This window comes from Rhinoderma darwinii, chromosome 4 (genome assembly GCF_050947455.1).
Source record: "Rhinoderma darwinii isolate aRhiDar2 chromosome 4, aRhiDar2.hap1, whole genome shotgun sequence".
In the NCBI taxonomy this organism is placed as follows: domain Eukaryota; kingdom Metazoa; phylum Chordata; class Amphibia; order Anura; family Rhinodermatidae; genus Rhinoderma; species Rhinoderma darwinii.
Window position 1 is genome coordinate 349,926,352 of NC_134690.1, and position 19,825 is coordinate 349,946,176.

Here is a 19,825-nt window from a genome sequence, read left to right on the forward strand (position 1 = left end):
GGGCGTGTATTATGTGCGTACATCGGGGCGTGTTTACTACTTTTACTAGCTGGGCTTTCTGACGAGAAGTATCATCCACTTTTCAGAACGCCCAGCTTCTGGCAGTGACAGACACACAGCGTGTTCTCGAGAGATCACGCTGTGACGTCACTTCCCCAGGTCCTGCATCGTGTCAGACGAGCCGGCACCAGAGGCTACAGATGATTCTGCAGCAGCATCGGCGCTTGCAGGTAAATCGATGTAGCTACTTACCTGCAAACGCTGATGCTGCTGCAGAATCAACTGTAGCCTCTGGTGCCGATGTGGCCGACACGATGCAGGACCTGTGAGTGACGTCACAGATCTGCACTGTCAGAAGCTGGGCGTTCTGAAGAGAAGAGGATGATACTTCTCATCAGAACGCCCAGCTAGTAAAAGTAGTAAACACGCCCCGATGTACGCACATAATACACGCCCAGTTGTACTTTTACTATTCAACACGCCCAGTTGTACTTTTGCAAGCCTCATTTGCATAAATACAAAAATGGCCATAACTTGGCCAAAAATGCTCGTTTTTTAAAAATAAAAACGTTACTGTAATCTACATTGCAGCGCCTATCTGCTGCAATAGCAGATAGGGGTTGCAAAATCTGGTGACAGAGCCTCTTTAAACTTGACTTGGTTTTACTGTACGTTTATTTCAACATTGATTACATACATATGCTTTTCAGGGATTATTTTTTACATTTTTTTTATCGTTTTTAAGGTTTACACTCAACAAAAGAACTTCAGCAAATTTATTCAGAGTTTTTGCTTATTTCTTGTCTTGGATATTTCAATGAAAAAGTTTTTTTTTTTAATAGAGAAGACTTTGTGGAAAATGACCCCAGATATGTACATTTTAATATAGGTATTTGTGTCAGCAGAAAGAACATAAATAATAGGTCATCAATCATCATGAATAAAGTTGTGGTGTCGTGTGTTTTTTGATTGATTGCCGATTAGAATAAAGTATGTAGATTAAGCAACAACATGATACCTCTCAATCCATTAACTCAGGGACTATTCTCAGCCTATCCTGACCGGAGGCAATTTCATTAAATGCAATTAAGAAAATATATTTAATAACTGTGAGATAGTGAGGGAGAAATAAATATAAAAATACACCATATCTCAAAAACGTTGTCCCTTTGGGACAGTTCCAAATGAAAAATGTTTTTGTACTACATCAGCAAAATAGCTATAAAAAAAAAAAAAGCCGAGATCTCAAGTGCTTTTTGGAAGGGTCCATACACCAAGAAGCTGTTTTAGTTCTCCTTTTGCTTTTGGAACTGGCAAGGATTCATAAAGTAGTCACCAGGGATCTTTTCCATTCATGACTAACCAAATAGTGTCTCAGCAGGGGCAGAAACAAACTTATTTGTGACGTTTTAAACCTGAAGATCCAAAAGTTTTTTCAGTCCAGCGCATGGACATCTCAGACTGCTCTCTGGTGTGAAGATCCTACCAGACAATTCCCCATATGACATCCTTGTCAAGTGTATGAAACATAATGTTTTTGGTTTCAAGCGGCAAGGTTAGGTCAGGCTTAACATGAAAAAACAAGTTGTAAAAGGAGAAACCATCCATATGATGTTTTATAGCATATAATAGTGAATTATTTAGACAAGTACCTTGTTCTTGTGTTGCAAATTTCATGTTAAACACTTATATATTGGCTTGGCCTGTTTAGCACATTCAGACCTAAGCAGCCCATATGAAGTTATAGCCAGATAGTCACTTAAGCTTCAAGCACCAGAATGAATGTCATACTACAATGGACAAAATTAGTAAACTCATTGTAACCTATACAGTAGCTGTGTTTAGCAGATATATACAGCGTCGTACTTCAATTGCAATTTTTTTGGCCTCAGGTCTGTTGAATCCAGGACACAATTTTTTTTATTACACCTCCTTAATATTTAGGACTGCCTGAAATGTAATCAGTAATCAATTTAACATACCACTTGGCATCCTTTACAAAGATCATATCTGTACTGAAAATGTTTTATTGTTATAGACTAACCATTCACCTGTGACTGCAGTGGGTTTGGTTGATACCCCAGAGCAGAGTGGGAGAAGGAGCGGTCTTGCATGTAGTAGAGTTGGAGGAGGTGCGGTTTGGCACATAGGATAGCCGGAAAAGATGGAGTCACATAGCAGATTTGGGCAATGAGTGGGGCACATAAGAGAACTTGTGAAAGAGTGGTTTAGCACATAGAAAAGTTGGCAAAGGATGGGTCTAGCACATGGCAGAGCTGTGGAAAGCATGCCTTGGCACATAAGATAGCTGAAAAGATTACGACTGCATTAATAAATATTGAGCACCAAAGCTTCATAATCGAATTCAAGCTTGAAAGAATGTGTTTTTGGCACAACATTTTAATTGATGAAAATGAACTGATGAAAATAAAAATGATAAAGATATTTCTGTGCATTTACAATGTGTTTAAACAACAGATTCAAAATTGGAATAAGCAAACATTTTTCAAGGCTCAGATAAGTTACATTTTGTTCTGCCTTAAAACATTTTTGCAGAATCATTTATATTTTAACCCCTAAAAGATAACCACCCAAAACAATATTTTGTTTTAATTTAGGTGAAAGTTGTAAAATCACAAAATATATTTACCTCTTGACCATCCCTTCTAATAGGTTTTCTGCAGAGTTGTACAGTGCTTACAAGTAAGTCGCTCTCATGCGTTGACTTGGCTGTGTAGCTCTTTAGATCATAAGTGGAATCCTTATTTAGGCTTCTCATGTAGCTTCACGGTGTATCTTATTGTGGATCACTGTTTGTACTTTTATATACAATGCTTTTAACTTGTCTATTTGTTTTTGCTGTCAAAATTAATTTTGTAACTGCTTTGGATAAAATAGATAAACTAGAACTTAATATGTGTTGAGTTATTCCCTACTTTTTCGGGTCTTATGAGTCCAGTGGGCGGTCCTACTCTACAGCTATCTCATACAGGAAAGAAGTGAGACCGCCCACTGGACTCATAAACCCAGAAAGAGCAGAGGTTTAGATCAATAAATTTTATGTTACACTGAATATTTTTCCACAAAACTATACATCACTCAACCTGCTCTATAACATGTATCCCGCAAATAGCACACATATTCAACATGACAGGTTCCCTTTAAGAAATACTCATATTGACACGTTTTCCTTGACTTCTATTAAAAATTATAATGTGGCAGTGTTATTCTTTCCCAAATTTGATGTAAGTTCGGTAACTGATAAAAAAAAAGAGTGCTGTTTCTTGCCTATATTTCTCTTCAAATGTATTTTTAATATAACATAGCACTGAAAAATAATGGTGTCAGAACATGCTCAATATTGTTTTCCTTCAAACCATTCAACAAAGGCAATGTTAAAGGAGCTAAGACAGCTTCTAGTAAGTTAAAAAAGGGCAGAGGATCTCATGCTAAATTACTGGATGAAAAGTTGTTTCGATACGAAGGAGCCTCGGGGCAGACATTAATTGATTCCATCCGCCCATGAGAATGAATCATGTGCATATTAATATATTGCTATACTTTAGGATTTACAAGCCAGAAACACTGGTTTACAATGGAAACAATGAGCTATTTTAACCTGTTGTGATGTCACAATAGCAAACACTTACAAAAGGTGGCTTTCTTGGCCACCATCTGCCATGTCTCTTAGAAAAGCAAACTTCCCAAGCAGTTTTGACTGGTTGCTTGGACCAACTTCAAGACACTTAAATGGGAAAAAGTAGCCCGTAATGAAAAAGAATCCAAGAATGAATAAACAGATCCCAACTTTGAACAGTGACATTTCATTAGAGTGGGATTCTTGTCCTCTCTTCCTTTCTGTATAGTTAATAACTTCAGCAAGTTCAGTCTTGTGCCTTTCTTTCCTAGTAAGTCCTGTTTCGTCAGCTATAAGCTTTGTAATGTTCATAAATGGTTGTTTTTGGAAAGGTACGCTATTAGTGCTACAGCCACACCAACGTATATTCCTGTTCCTATGGTGATCGACAGTACCGCTAAGAAAAGTGCTCTCCGGGAACTGGAACTTGCTTGATGAAAGTCACCTTTGGCCACAGCTTTGTTTGTCTAAAATTAGAAAAATAATAAAAAATGCAAATTAGTCATGTGGATGTGGAAATAAAGACTAAAATTACATTATGCTAGAAAAATATGAAGGCTGTTAATAAAAACAACTTCTGGTCACTTACAATAAGCATATCACAGCGGTACTTCTATGCAGGTACAATGAAATCTACATAGACCATAATTAAAAATGACCATATGGTTTGACGTGGATAGGCAGATGGAAACCATATTTGTGAAGCTGGAAAAAAAGTGACATAATGGCCACTACTTAACATTTATCTAGTTAGACATTTTACGGGAGTCAGCAGGTACAGTTAGGCCTAATTCACACGAGCGTATTTCACGTCCGTGTTACGCGCGTGAAAATAACGCACGTCACCAGGATCTATGCAATTCAATGGGGCCATTCAGACATTCAGTGTTTTTCAGGCAGCGTGTGCCCGCGGCGTGAAACTTACTGCATGTCCTATACTTGTGCATTTTTTGCGCATCACGCACCCATTGAAGTCAATGGGTGCGTGAAAATCACGGACAGCACACGGACGCACATCAGTGTGCTGTGCGTGATTCACGCAACAGTTGCTAAAGAAATGATTTTGAAAAAGAAAAACACTTCCTTCAGTTTATTTTGCTGATGTGAAACGTGTGACATACTGATGACATATGAGCGTAAAAAACGCAGACACACACCATATACTGATGTCACACGGAACTGCAATGCAGGAAAAACACTGCGTTTTTTACGTGAGCAAAACGGACATGTTCGTGTGAATAAGGCCTTATAGTAGTAACTCAAATAAAATACAACTTTGAAGACAATATTTATTGGGGAAAAGTTCAAGGCTTCATCCTTAGTATGTAACATTAGTTATATTGTAATTAGAAAACACCTACTTACTGTGATGTGACCAGTCCAAGATTTAGAATTGACAGGTACAATGTGGATTCACTACAGGTAAGGAGCACACTCTCATGGTCTGCACTAGTTAGTTAGTTAGGTAAGTACTCTCAAACTCTTAACCAGTTTCTCAACTCCTGCCCTCTAACAGGTCATGATTTAAAGATATCCAATAGAGAGATAACCTGTGGCAATACTTTATGCCCTGACAATAATTATCTCATCTATGAAATCCTAACTTGAAGATTGAAGTTAAAAACATTGGTCCACAATAACTACTTATAAACCTCATAATCTGAGATTTTGAGGGTCTTTACTATGCACACTTAATGCCTATGGCTTCAACTTTAAATTCGTCCTGAAGTGGTTATCCAGATTCTGAATTTTTTTTTGCTGGTGGCTAAGAATGACACGAATTAACAAAAGAAGCAGAACTCGCCTAACCTTTCCCCTGGCCATCCAGCGCTGAAACTCTGCCGTTACTCCGGGTTATTGTTTACATGCACGTAGCATGTGACCACTGCTGACAATCAGAGGGCTCAGCATTCATGTATTGCATTTCTGGCATTATACCAGAGATAGGAATTGTCACCGCTGAACCTTCTGATTGGTTGCATCGGTCACATCTGCTTGTAACTAATGTGCATGTATCTGCTATTAGCAAAAAGTCTTTGATAACCGGATACACACTTTAATATGTGGTACAATGTATTCTACTGACTGCTGAACTAAATTCATTGCAAATTTAGTGGGACTAAGCAAGCTAAAACTATTTATGTGAATATATATATATATATATATATATATATATATATATATATATATATATATATATATATATATATATGTATATACAGTGAAGGAAATAAGTATTTGATCCCTTGCTGATTTTGTAAGTTTGCCCACTGTCAAAGACATGAACAGCCTAGAATTTTTAGGCTAGGTTAATTTTACTACTTGACTACACTGAAATGTAAGTTTAACTAATGTATTAATTTAATATTATGTCACATACATGGTAACAGTTTGTCTTATATGACTTACATGTTAGCATGGCACACGGAGTAGTTCATCATTGATTTTTTGTTTTTTTTATATCCCAACGCTATACAAAAAAGGTTGCCTACCCCTGTTGTATATGTATGTGTTTATTCAGTAGCAGTATTAGTTTACAGCTAGCATATTACACTTGAGATGTTGTATAAAAGAATAGCATGTTTGAGCCTTTGAAAGTAAGTGGATGTGAAGTATAATGTATCCAATAAATCTTTGGTTGGCTGCTATGTATGACTAAAAGTGGTTGTATAATTAAAAAAAGGTCTGTTTTTTTTTCCAGAAACAGTGCCACCTTTGTCTATGGGCTGTGTCTGGTATTACAGCTTAGCTTCATTCAAATAAATAGAACTGAGCTCCTATGCCATACACAGAAAAATGTCAAACACACACAACCTTTTTAACCTTCTTGTCACCTGGTTTCTTCTGTCTACTTATTGAATTTGTAGGAATAGGGCTGCAAAGATAATTTAGTTACACAATGGGATAAGGGCGTCACTACAGTCATAGCAGCTACAAAAGTCATGGGGTCCAGAGGCTGACGTTAAAAGATGATGGTGGTTCTCTGCTACCATATCTGACACTTGATATGGGCTTCTGGGTTAAAAGATTGTGGCGGTTTTCTGCTATCTGCCACTTTATATGGGTTCTCTAAAATGCAGAAGATCTGATATATGACATTACTTTATATCCCTTGATTCCTGTACAAGTAAAAATAGTTCTATTGCTTTTTGCATTATTGCAATTCAGCTTACTGTCAGATATGTGGTGGGGAACAATTCCACACTTCTGCGATGGTATATGCATAGATTCTTATCATCACAATGCAACTAGCAAATGTTATATAATAATTTCCTGGGACATTTACTGCTGAGACGGTGTTTATAGGCCTATAGTGTGCAATATTGTAATAGACTTTTTAAAAATGAATAAAAAACAATAACTATAAAGCTTTTAATCTAAATTAATGAAAGAAGAAACACATTGAGTCATCTCCTTTAAGATTTTGTGACCAATATACCCCCTTAGGATGGCCATACACAAGAGATAACCCTCGCTTGGCCGACAGCTATTTTTCTCGACTTCACTATAAGCATGCATGTTTATTTCAATGGGGACGGAGAGTCATCGCCTTTAAGTTGTTGTGACCAATATACCCCCTTAAAATGGCCATAAACATGAGATAACTTTTGTTGGACGACAGCTATTTTTCTCAACTCCACCATATTCTGTACATGTACACTCGACTTGGTCAGGCGTGCGTGTTTATTTCATTGGGGAGAGGGCACTAAGCCACTGTCAGACCCTTTTGCCAGGGGCTTATCTCCCACAGTAGCAAAGTATCAGCATGTTGAAATCTAACATGCTCAATCCCACTTTCCCGCAACCACAGCCATAAGGGGATTGTCGACCAATGGCTAAATATAATTTTGAATAACTTGACAATGGAAAACACCATATTTAAAACATTTAAATCCCAAATCGCAGGATACACTGATTCTGAAAAGAACCCTTGAGCTCACCATATTTGCACAAATCAGGAGTTGAGGCAAACACAGTTTTGGTGGTATACAGTTTGCAAGAAGAATATGGAAAAAATATGACATAGAAAAGAGGCATTTTTGTGAAACTGGTCAGTAATAAGATAACAAGGACATTTCATAGGACAGGATAATTCCAAGGCAAATTATTGAGATTAGGGCAATTCACGATAATTGGGGAAAATTGGCAACTATTGTATTATGATATGGCAAAGTTACACACATAGTTAATTTAGAGTACAATATACGTCTGTACTGGATTGTATTGCTTTCGTTGTTTTCTTATTAAAACCTGCCAGGAATATTCCTTCTACTTGACTTGGTAAAATTCCATGTCTTTTTTAATTTGTAGTCTGATCACGAATTTTATCTTCAACTGTAACTCCTAGGTTTTAATATAAAATCAATTGGGCTGTACACTGAAGTTACACAACCAGATATAATCTGCTATAAATAATATGTAGAGCTTCTTATGTTAGAGAGTTACTTAAAGCAGAAAATAGTCTTACATATAAGGATACACCATATATATGTCTGCAATATTCTTCTGTACTTGTCATATTGCAAATCTTATATTGCAAGGCATGTAAGGATATAAAATGGGGAAATCAATGCAAGTGGTTTCTTGGTAACCCTATATATATATATATATATATATATATATATATATATATATATATATATATATATATATATACAGTGGAGGAAATAAGTATTTGATCCCTTGCTGATTTTGTAAGTTTGCCCACTGTCAAAGGCATGAACAGCCTAGAATTTTTAGGCTAGGTTAATTTTACCGGTGAGAGATAGATTATATTAAAAAAAAAAAAAAAAAAAATCACATTGTCAAAATGATATATATTTATTTGCATTGTGCACAGAGAAATAAGTATTTGATCCCTTTGGCAAACAAGACTTAATACTTGGTGGCAAAACCCTTGTTGGCAAGCACAGCAGTCAGACGTTTTTTTGTAGTTGATGATGAGGTTTGCACACATGTTAGTTGGAATTTTGGCCCACTCCTCTTTGCAGATCATCTGTAAATCAATAGGATTTCGAGGCTGTCACTTGGCAACTCGGATCTTCAACTCCCTCCATAAGTTTTCGATGGGATTAAGGTCTGGAGACTGACTAGGCCACTCCATGACCTTAATGTGCTTCTTTTTGAGCCACTGCTTTGTTGCCTTGGCTGTATGTTTCGGGTCATTGTCATGCTGGAAGACCCAGCCACGAGCCATTTTTAATGTCCTGGTGGAGGGAAGGAGGTTGTCACTCAGGATTTGACGGTACATGGCTCCATCCATTCTCCCATTGATGCGGTGAAGTAGTCCTGTGCCCTTAGCAGAGAAACACCCCCAAAACATAATGTTTCCACCTCCATGCTTGACAGTGGGAACGGTGTTCTTTAGGTGATAGGCAGCATTTCTCTTCCTCCAAACACGGCGAGTAGAGTTAATGCCAAAGAGCTCAATTTTAGTCTCATCTGACCACAGCACCTTCTCCCAATCACTCTCAGAATCATCCAGATGTTCATTTGCAAACTTCAGACGGGCCTGTACATGTGCCTTCTGGAGCAGGGGGACCTTGCGGGCACTGCAGGATTTTAATCTATTACGGCGTAATGTGTTCCCAATGGTTTTCTTGGTGACTGTGGTCCCAGCTGCCTTGAGATCATTAACAAGTTCCCCCCGTGTAGTTTTCGGCTGAGCTCTCACCTTCCTCAGGATCAAGGATACTCCACGAGGTGGGATTTTGCATGGAGCCCCAGATCGATGTCGATTGACAGTCATTTCTCTGTGCACAATGCAAATAAATATATATATAATTTTGACTATGTGATTTTCTCTTATTTTTTTATATAATCTATCTCTCACTGGTAAAATTAACCTAGCCTACAATTCTAGACTGTTCATGACTTTGACAGTGGGCAAACTTACAAAATCAGCAAGGGATCAAATACTTATTTCCTCCACTGTATATATATATATATATATATATATATATATATATATATATATATATATATATAGGGTTACCAAGAAACCACTTGCATTGATTTCCCCATTTTATATCCTTACATGCCTTGCAATATAAGATTTGCAATATGACAAGTACAGAAGAATATTGCAGACATATATATGGTGTATCCTTATATGTAAGACTATTTTCTGCTTTAAGTAACTCTCTAACATAAGAAGCTCTACATATTATTTATAGCAGATTATATCTGGTTGTGTAACTTCAGTGTACAGCCCAATTGATTTTATATTAAAACCTAGGAGTTACAGTTGAAGATAAAATTCGTGATCAGACTACAAATTAAAAAAGACATGGAATTTTACCAAGTCAAGTAGAAGGAATATTCCTGGCAGGTTTTAATAAGAAAACAACGAAAGCAATACAATCCAGTACAGACGTATATTGTACTCTAAATTAACTATGTGTGTAACTTTGCCATATCATAATACAATAGTTGCCAATTTTCCCCAATTATCGTGAATTGCCCTAATCTCAATAATTTGCCTTGGAATTATCCTGTCCTATGAAATGTCCTTGTTATCTTATTACTGACCAGTTTCACAAAAATGCCTCTTTTCTATGTCATATTTTTTCCATATTCTTCTTGCAAACTGTATACCACCAAAACTGTGTTTGCCTCAACTCCTGATTTGTGCAAATATGGTGAGCTCAAGGGTTCTTTTCAGAATCAGTGTATCCTGCGATTTGGGATTTAAATGTTTTAAATATGGTGTTTTCCATTGTCAAGTTATTCAAAATTATATTTAGCCATTGGTCGACAATCCCCTTATGGCTGTGGTTGCGGGAAAGTGGGATTGAGCATGTTAGATTTCAACATGCCGATACTTTGCTACTGTGGGAGATAAGCCCCTGGCAAAAGGGTCTGACAGTGGCTTAGTGCCCTCTCCCCAATGAAATAAACACGCACGCCTGACCAAGTCGAGTGTACATGTACAGAATATGGTGGAGTTGAGAAAAATAGCTGTCGTCCAACAAAAGTTATCTCATGTTTATGGCCATTTTAAGGGGGTATATTGGTCACAACAACTTAAAGGCGATGACTCTCCGTCCCCATTGAAATAAACATGCATGCTTATAGTGAAGTCGAGAAAAATAGCTGTCGGCCAAGCGAGGGTTATCTCTTGTGTATGGCCATCCTAAGGGGGTATATTGGTCACAAAATCTTAAAGGAGATGACTCAATGTGTTTCTTCTTTCATTAATTTAGATTAAAAGCTTTATAGTTATTGTTTTTTATTCATTTTTAAAAAGTCTATTACAATATTGCACACTATAGGCCTATAAACACCGTCTCAGCAGTAAATGTCCCAGGAAATTATTATATAACATTTGCTAGTTGCATTGTGATGATAAGAATCTATGCATATACCATCGCAGAAGTGTGGAATTGTTCCCCACCACATATCTGACAGTAAGCTGAATTGCAATAATGCAAAAAGCAATAGAACTATTTTTACTTGTACAGGAATCAAGGGATATAAAGTAATGTCATATATCAGATCTTCTGCATTTTAGAGAACCCATATAAAGTGGCAGATAGCAGAAAACCGCCACAATCTTTTAACCCAGAAGCCCATATCAAGTGTCAGATATGGTAGCAGAGAACCACCATCATCTTTTAACGTCAGCCTCTGGACCCCATGACTTTTGTAGCTGCTATGACTGTAGTGACGCCCTTATCCCATTGTGTAACTAAATTATCTTTGCAGCCCTATTCCTACAAATTCAATAAGTAGACAGAAGAAACCAGGTGACAAGAAGGTTAAAAAGGTTGTGTGTGTTTGACATTTTTCTGTGTATGGCATAGGAGCTCAGTTCTATTTATTTGAATGAAGCTAAGCTGTAATACCAGACACAGCCCATAGACAAAGGTGGCACTGTTTCTGGAAAAAAAAACAGACCTTTTTTTAATTATACAACCACTTTTAGTCATACATAGCAGCCAACCAAAGATTTATTGGATACATTATACTTCACATCCACTTACTTTCAAAGGCTCAAACATGCTATTCTTTTATACAACATCTCAAGTGTAATATGCTAGCTGTAAACTAATACTGCTACTGAATAAACACATACATATACAACAGGGGTAGGCAACCTTTTTTGTATAGCGTTGGGATATAAAAAAAACAAAAAATCAATGATGAACTACTCCGTGTGCCATGCTAACATGTAAGTCATATAAGACAAACTGTTACCATGTATGTGACATAATATTAAATTAATACATTAGTTAAACTTACATTTCAGTGTGACCCTTGTCCCTGACTTTCTTTGCAAAGATGATCCATCTGTGGTTCATACGAGGCTACTGACAGGGGGGTGCACATAGGAAAGACCATGGCTACTGAACACAAGCTAGAGGAAACTGCACACAGTAGAGACCGCGGCTACTGAACACCAGCTTGGGGGGGGGGGTGCACATAGGCGAGAAAGCTGCCAACTTTTGGTAACTTTTTCTTTTACAGAGCGGTTACTGAACTCCGTCCTTGAGGCGCTGATCGCCGCTAGAGAGCAGCGCTTCATTATGCGCTTGGCAGCACTGAACACCGGGAGAGAGAGCGGTGCTGCATTGTATGCTTGTCAAGTGTTCATTTGTGAGTAACACAATGAAGCACTGCTCCGTCTCCTGATGATCATTCCTACCAATCGCATAATGAAGTGCCGCTCTCCCTGTGTTTAGCTCCGCCAAGCACACAATGGCGCTGGACACTGATAGAGGGAAGTGTGCCAGCTAACCACGCCAGGTGCCAGCTGTGGCACCGATGCTGAACTCTGATATACAATAAGCAATAGAATAATATTGTCTGTTTGTAATGCAGTTAACTGTTACCACATCTATCCAAACCAAATTGACCCATCATCTTTCTCATCTCTCGAACTGCTGAGCATCATGCATTTCGTTTTTGAAAAGTGTCAGTAATTGTGCAAATTTATGGATTCCTATTAATGCAGCTGTTGCATGACGGTGGCACAACTTTCAAAGTAGCATGACGCCACATATCTAAAGTCCAAGACTTCCCGAATATATGAAACTCAGTAAAAAAAAAAATGTCCTTGGGTTACTTTGAAAGCATTCTACTTTTTTTACAAGGACCTGGATCAAGTCTAACCAAGCAAGTATTAAAGGAATTCTACAATAAATTACAAAATCAACTTATCATCTGCAAACAAAAGAAACTCCACAGACTAAGGAAGAAATCGGGTCTCAAAATACAAGAAGGAAAGCAAAATCCACATAACCATTTGGATATACCATCCTCTGTTGTAAATCTCTCTCAGTATGAACCTAGCAAAATGGAAATGAATGTTCTATCTAAAGGACTTACATTTTGTCCCACTAAACCACTTGACAGAGCCCAGTTTTGCAGTGACGTGGAGGAATACTTCCGCAGATTGCGGCTGAAAGAATTATTTTCTGACAAAACAGATATGACATCACAAGCCGGGATGGGAAAAGAAACATCAAGAAAGAAGAAGACGACAAACTGGACCCCACAACCTGGATACAATCAAACTCTGGATTACTACATAGACTGCTTCAGAAAAAAAGTTAAATCTGAGATCTTGGACCAACAACACAAAGTAACACACAATCTCAGCATGGAGGAAAGGAATGCAACAAAATCACTAAAATCCAACAGAGACATCATCATCAAACCAGCTGATAAAGGAGGCGCTGTAGTGATTCTGAATACATCCGATTATATCCAGGAGGCACACAGACAACTCTCAGACAGAAAATACTACACCCTGCTTAATGAAGACCCCACCAAACAATACACAGTAGAACTTGTCCGTATCATCAATAATTTCAACGCTGTATCAGACAGTTTAATGGACCTTATACCGGACAATCCCAGAATGGGAACATTCTACATGTTACCTAAAATACATAAAGAAGGCAATCCAGGGAGACCAATCATTTCAGGTGTTGGGACTTTAACTGAGAATATTTCTGGCTGGGTGGAAAATCTTCTAAAGCCCTTGGTGAGTTGCACACCCAGTTATGTTCAGGACACCACAGACGTCCTCTGCAAACTCTCAGCCCTAGGTCCACTACCAGAGGGAACAATATTGGCAACTATGGATGTGGAATCTTTATATTCTAACATCCCCCATGAGGATGGCATAGCCGCATGCCAACACTTTCTTCAAAAGAACAATCTAGCGACAGAGCCAGCCCTACAACTCATCAGGTTCGTACTCCATCACAATTATTTTTTATTTGACAAAGACATATATCTGCAATGTATGGGAAGCGCTATGGGTAGCAAAATGTCACCACAATATGCTAACCTGTTCATGGCCAAACTAGAGGAAGAGTTTTTATCAACCTGCGCAACTAAACCTCTGGCATATTTCCGGTACATTGATGACCTGCTTTCTTTCCATAAAAACTTCAACAAGTTCCATCCTACCATCAAACTCACTCTCAACTACTCAACATCTCAAATACATTTTCTGGACATGACCATATACATGAAAGACAATACCATACAAACAACAATCTACCATAAACCTACAGGCCATCCAGCATATCTAAGATGGAACAGCTTCCATCCGAGACACATAAAGAAATCCATCATCTACAGCCAGGCTCTGCGATACATACGGATCTGTTCAGACTGTGAAGACACAAAACAACACCTGCTATCACTGAGGAATACATTCTTACAACAGAGATACCATCCAAGGATTATAGATGATCAGATCTACAGAGCAACAAGAATTCCAAGGAGCAATCTTCTGGAGTACAAAAAGAAGGAAGACAACAGCAGGGTTCCCCTAGTGGTCATATACAACCCCCAAATGAACATCTTGAGGAAAATTGCTGCTGATCTCCAACCTATATTTAACAAAGACAATAAACTGAAGGAAATATTCCCAGATTTACCACTCCTTGCCTACAAACAGCCACCAAACCTAAGGAATCTCCTGGTCAGAAGTGCCTTCTCACCACCATCAGAGACTGGCACTTTTCCTTGCAACAGTAGAAAATGCAAGACCTGTACCAACATCTGGTCATCAAACACCATCCAGATACCAAACACGCAGCAGGACTATAAAATCACTGGCACGTTCTCCTGTACATCCTCCAATGTAGTTTACATGATCCTGTGTACAAGGTGAATCAATAAAGGAATCTACATTGGAGAAACAATACAAAAACTACAAACCAGGATGAATCTTTACAGACATACAATAAAACAGGAGGTGGATACACCGGTGGGAAAACACTTCTCTGGACCTGATCACAGTTTGGCAGATTTAAAGGTACTCATTCTGAAGGGTCATTTTAAAAACAACAGAGAAAGAAAAATTTGGGAATTCAAGATGATGATAAAATTCCAGTCATTGAAACAAGGCCTCAATCTAACACCAGGATTTATGAGCCACTACATGGACACACGTCACGTCCCCCATCAGACTGACTCCAGGTCCCTTAACTCCTAAGTCATCACCCCTATAACCTCAGTTTTATTGCCCCGGCTTATCTTAATGATGTATCACCTCATGTACTAATTGTCTTTGTGTAACATCTAAATGTTGTGCTTTTTTCTAAGTCATTCATTTGTAAACTGCCTGAAGAAGGGACCTCTGTGCTCTGAAAGCTTGCATATAGAACTTTTATGGTTAGCCAATAAAGGTATCATACCTATTATACTTTTGTCTTTTTTGACACAAAAGTATTTAACATTTCATACTTTTTTTTCCTAAAATTTATACATTTAGGAGATTAGTAAAACCTACTTTTATTCCATGACTACATTCATATACTTTATAATTTATTAAAAGGACCTAAATAATTTAAATTAAAGAAATATGGCGTCTAGCAGACAATATTTTTTTCCCCTTCACTAGGGCAAAAGAATGCATAAACAGTAACGTACATGTCCTTAATAATTCAAAGCAGCAAGTTCACTGTGGATTATGTGAGTTTATTTGGTTTTATCAAAATAATGTATCATTGGGTTCCAGTCAGCAATTTAAAAAACCTTTAAGAAACCTGGAAAGTTAACATTCCCTATTAAGCTGGTATAATCTGTATAATCTGTACGAACCAGATAGGTTTAAGCTTGTCTGCTAGTAGGACAGCTAAGAAGCATTCGTTAGAACATTTTCAATAAACAAAATACAACTTTTTTATTATTGTTCATTTAAAAAACAAACCGCTAAAATAATAAAATAGCTCTGGTGCCTCAAACCAAAGTAAGTGGATGATGATGTGTGTGTCAAACTGGTGGGTTGTGCTTTTCTACTATTATAGCAGTGGGCATCGGGTGGTTTTAAGAAGGATACCCCAGGAATAAATGCTCCTCAATTTGTGGTCCACCTAGATTTACTAATCAAATAAACTGAGATTGATGGAAGAATTTACTGTAGTTGTTCCAAACCTTTCTCCATGAACATAGCCCCAATAATTCTCAATGCATCCTTATTTTTTCATTCCATTGTTAGGAGCCCCACTGCAGCCCTATGACTATCTAACATACATTGTCACGCATGAAGATATAAATGAATTAAACATAAAACACGTTCACACACAGACTGAAGCATGGAGACGGAAACATGATCTCACTTTTACCTCTCCCCTTCCACAGCAGAGTCCCAAACATATATTGAATAAGATATACTGCAGCTGCATCCCCCTCCTCCTCCTCCTTGTATAGTATTTACTGTTTTACTCTTAAATATTTTTTAATAATCAATGACAGAGGAGCTTGCAGTCAGGAAAAGGGAAACCACAAGTTTCTGGAAGGTGAGGAAAAAGACACTCTCCCTTAATAAGATATATTCCAAAATTAGATATATTCACATTTACTACATTTACTACATTTACACATTTTCACATTTGATGTATGCAAACAAAAGGGCTGGTTAAATTACAACATTTATCAGAGCTCCCTCTGTATGACCCAGGCAGATTTTCAACCTCTAGAAGTAAACAATGGTGTTTTCCAAAGAATTACAAGAAGTGATCTTGAAAACTGTGATGAATTGATACTCAAAGAATATTAGAAAATGTAACAACTCTATATTATGCAATAACCGGAAAATCCTTTTAATGAACAGGATAATGGTTATCAAAGTTTATACATAAACAATATAAACTAACCATTTCCAGATAAATTAATCATAAAACTAAAATAATTCTAAACAGAAGAGGAATAATACAGATCCAGTATACATCCCCTATTTTCTCTTGTTCACCATAAATAACCCATACAGGTCTCAATGATGAACAGAAAAGATCTAGATTTGTGTAGACTCACTAATAAACCCTGTATCTCATCTTTTTTATACACTATTCAGAACAATTCTATTTCTGTCATATGTAACTTATTTTTTCCATTACCATGTAATCTCTTAACAAGCGGTAACATGATATTACATTACACATCCTTTTTACAGTATTTTCATTCCTTTTCATCTTTCCACTGTCCAAAACACCAATTTGTATCTGTTAGACTTTTCCCATAAATATAACATGATTGCTTTTTCCTCTGATGACTGTACTAATCTGTAGATATTGAAAGAACATTTGAAAAAATCTAGCACTGAATAAATTAGCACAGTATTTCCGTAGCAATAAATTTTGGTGTGGGTCATTGATATCGCAAATAATAGGGAGCAGTACCCTATATGTGCTATAGAAAGGGGAAATTTATAAAAACGAGGCATAAAGAAAAAGTGAATACGTTACTGTTAGCTATGAATCATGTTGCTGCTTTCATTGTTCTAGTGGTCTCAGAGATGTAGGATCTGGGAGAGGATTAGTTACTACCGGGAAACAACTCCCATTTTACTTGCCCTAGCTTTTATAAATCTCCCCATAAAAGGTAGGATTAGATTTGCTTTACTTATAATGTTCTTCTTTTAAATTACATCATGTCCTCCAACCAATTTGCATCCAGAGCTGCATTCTCAATTCTGCTGTCTGCACGGCATAAAATAGGCATACTAACAACTGTGATCTTTTAATGCAATACAATTCATTATAGGACTAAACAGTACGTCTTCCACACTGCAAAAAAGGGGGGAATTTACTCTTTCACAGCATAGTGCCTGTTCTAGATTTATAGTCATGAAGCTTAAGGGTCAAGGGCAAGTCATTAGAATTTAAAATGCAGTTAGGAGTCTAGTTATAGAAGGTGTACTTTTTGCAGTCACACCCGAGCTTTGGGGCCAGAGGGGATCCCAAGGGCACTCTGCCACATGAGGAGAGAACAGTATTATAAATAACACAAGGTAAGTGGGGGCCCTGTTACAGATTTTGCATGGGGGCCCAGGAGCTTTAAGTTATGCCTCTGCCAAGATAAGTTGGATAAAAAAGAATGGGGATCTCTTTTGTTTCAAAGCAGCAGTGACAACCAGTGGATATTATACTATAAACCCCATACCTTGTCACTTTCTGATGCCTTAAAATTAATAACAGGATCTGAACACTCCTTGGTAATGTTACTGTTGACAAGAACAGTGATGTATGGTTCACGCCAGGGTAGCCCACCCATCTCTTTTTCATGGACTGTTTTTCCAATCATATTGTCAAGAACCTGTCCATTATATTTTTGTGAACTACAATACTTTAAACAGACATCAAAGTCCCCAACCACTATGGATTACAAGGACGGCATAATCAGGCACATAACAATATTATTTACCAAATAATAAAAACATATATTAATAATACAGTCTATACAAATGCCTATTTAACATAAAAAATATCAAACCCTAAAAACCAGGAGCGTGTTTACTCTTGTAGACTGGAATACCATATCATTATAGCCTTTATAGAATCCGGGGTTGCATGGAGGTCCTAGGAATCATATGTGTAGGTCTATTCTCTACTGATATAAATTGGTTTTATTCCATTCTTTTTCAATTTACAGTAAATACATAGCTTGGTTATAACGATGAACATCTAGTATGCCGCCCAGAACTCAGAATTTGTTTATGAGATACTTTTACCATTTCAGAATTTATGGCAGGTTTCAAGGAAAAGCCAAGATACAAAACAGAACACATCATGCAAATCAATCATTATAATATTCTTTAATCAGGATAGCAATTATGCTAAAAAAAAAAACTACTGATGTCAAATCTTTGTTAAAATGCATTATAAATAAATAATCCTTCCTGTCACATAGGACAAAATCATGTAGTGTAGAGGTGACTGAGGCACTTAAAGGACTGCATAAAATATTCCATTAGCATTATAGCTGTGAGAACATTTCCTATTACTGCTCTAGTAATATAATCAAATTCTGTTACACAAAAGTCATCGATGACAAGGAGGTCGTTTAAGCTGCTGTTTTGCATAAACAAAATATTTTCTTTAAAGCAAATGTCAAAAACTAACTGATTTTATTTTACCTAATTATTTTATAAGCAATGTATTTATTTTGGCTTTTTAATACTGTACATTTAAGTTAATAATTTTTTAGAATAACCCCCATTAAAATAAAATTATAAAACAATACAACAATAAATTAACAAATACAATCTCTTACGTTAAAGAGGGAGCACCCCCTCTGAAATTAAAACTTGGCATTTGCATTAGAAAGGTTACTAGCTGATTATTACAAGGCATAGATCACATATTTTTCCATCCAATAATAGCCTGCAAAGCCCTATCCAGTTCTGCTCTTTCCTACATTTGTTCTCTACATCACCACTCCATGCGAAACCTCCGCTCTGCTAATGACAACCTCCTTTCAACCATTCTAATCACCCCCTCACACTCTTGCATACAGGACTTCTCTCGTGCTTCCCCTCTTTTCTGGAAGTCCCTCCTTCATTCTTTGCAACAAGTCCTTAAACGCTCACTGAAATCTTACCTCTTCTGACAAGCATTTAACCTGGCCTAAAGGGTGCCTCAACAGGTATTCCAACACTGCCTATGCTCCTGCCACTGATCTCGTGGGTACACTGACAGTAGCCACGAGATCAGAGTGACGGATATATCCGCCACTATGCAGGTACTAACACCTGTTTGTGACGCATATATCCGTCGCTCATCGTTAAGGGGTTAAGGTCTTATTGACATGATGACGTTCGGTCCGTGATATGCAGTCCGCATGTCGGCCGCATTTCCCGGACAGAACACTGTTTAGGGAGCTGGGCTGAAATAATTTCTTAATGACATTGGATGTATGTTTGGGGCCATTGTCCTGCTGCAGAAT

The 19,825-nt window shown here is 37.4% G+C and overlaps 1 protein-coding gene across 2 annotated transcripts in view; it reads right to left on the reverse strand.

Moving 5' to 3' along the window:
* Window positions 1-549: 549 nt before the first annotated feature.
* SYNDIG1 (synapse differentiation inducing 1) overlaps window positions 550-19,825 on the reverse strand; it is a 227,334-nt gene continuing 208,058 nt past the window's right edge. The window contains exon 4 of one of the 2 annotated variants that reach the window (XM_075862934.1): window positions 550-4,104. In XM_075862934.1, coding sequence (XP_075719049.1) covers window positions 3,946-4,104 — 159 coding nt within the window. In that variant the 3' untranslated portion in view covers window positions 550-3,945. The remainder of the gene's footprint in view (window positions 4,105-19,825) is intronic. The other variant, XM_075862937.1, reaches the window with a different exon arrangement.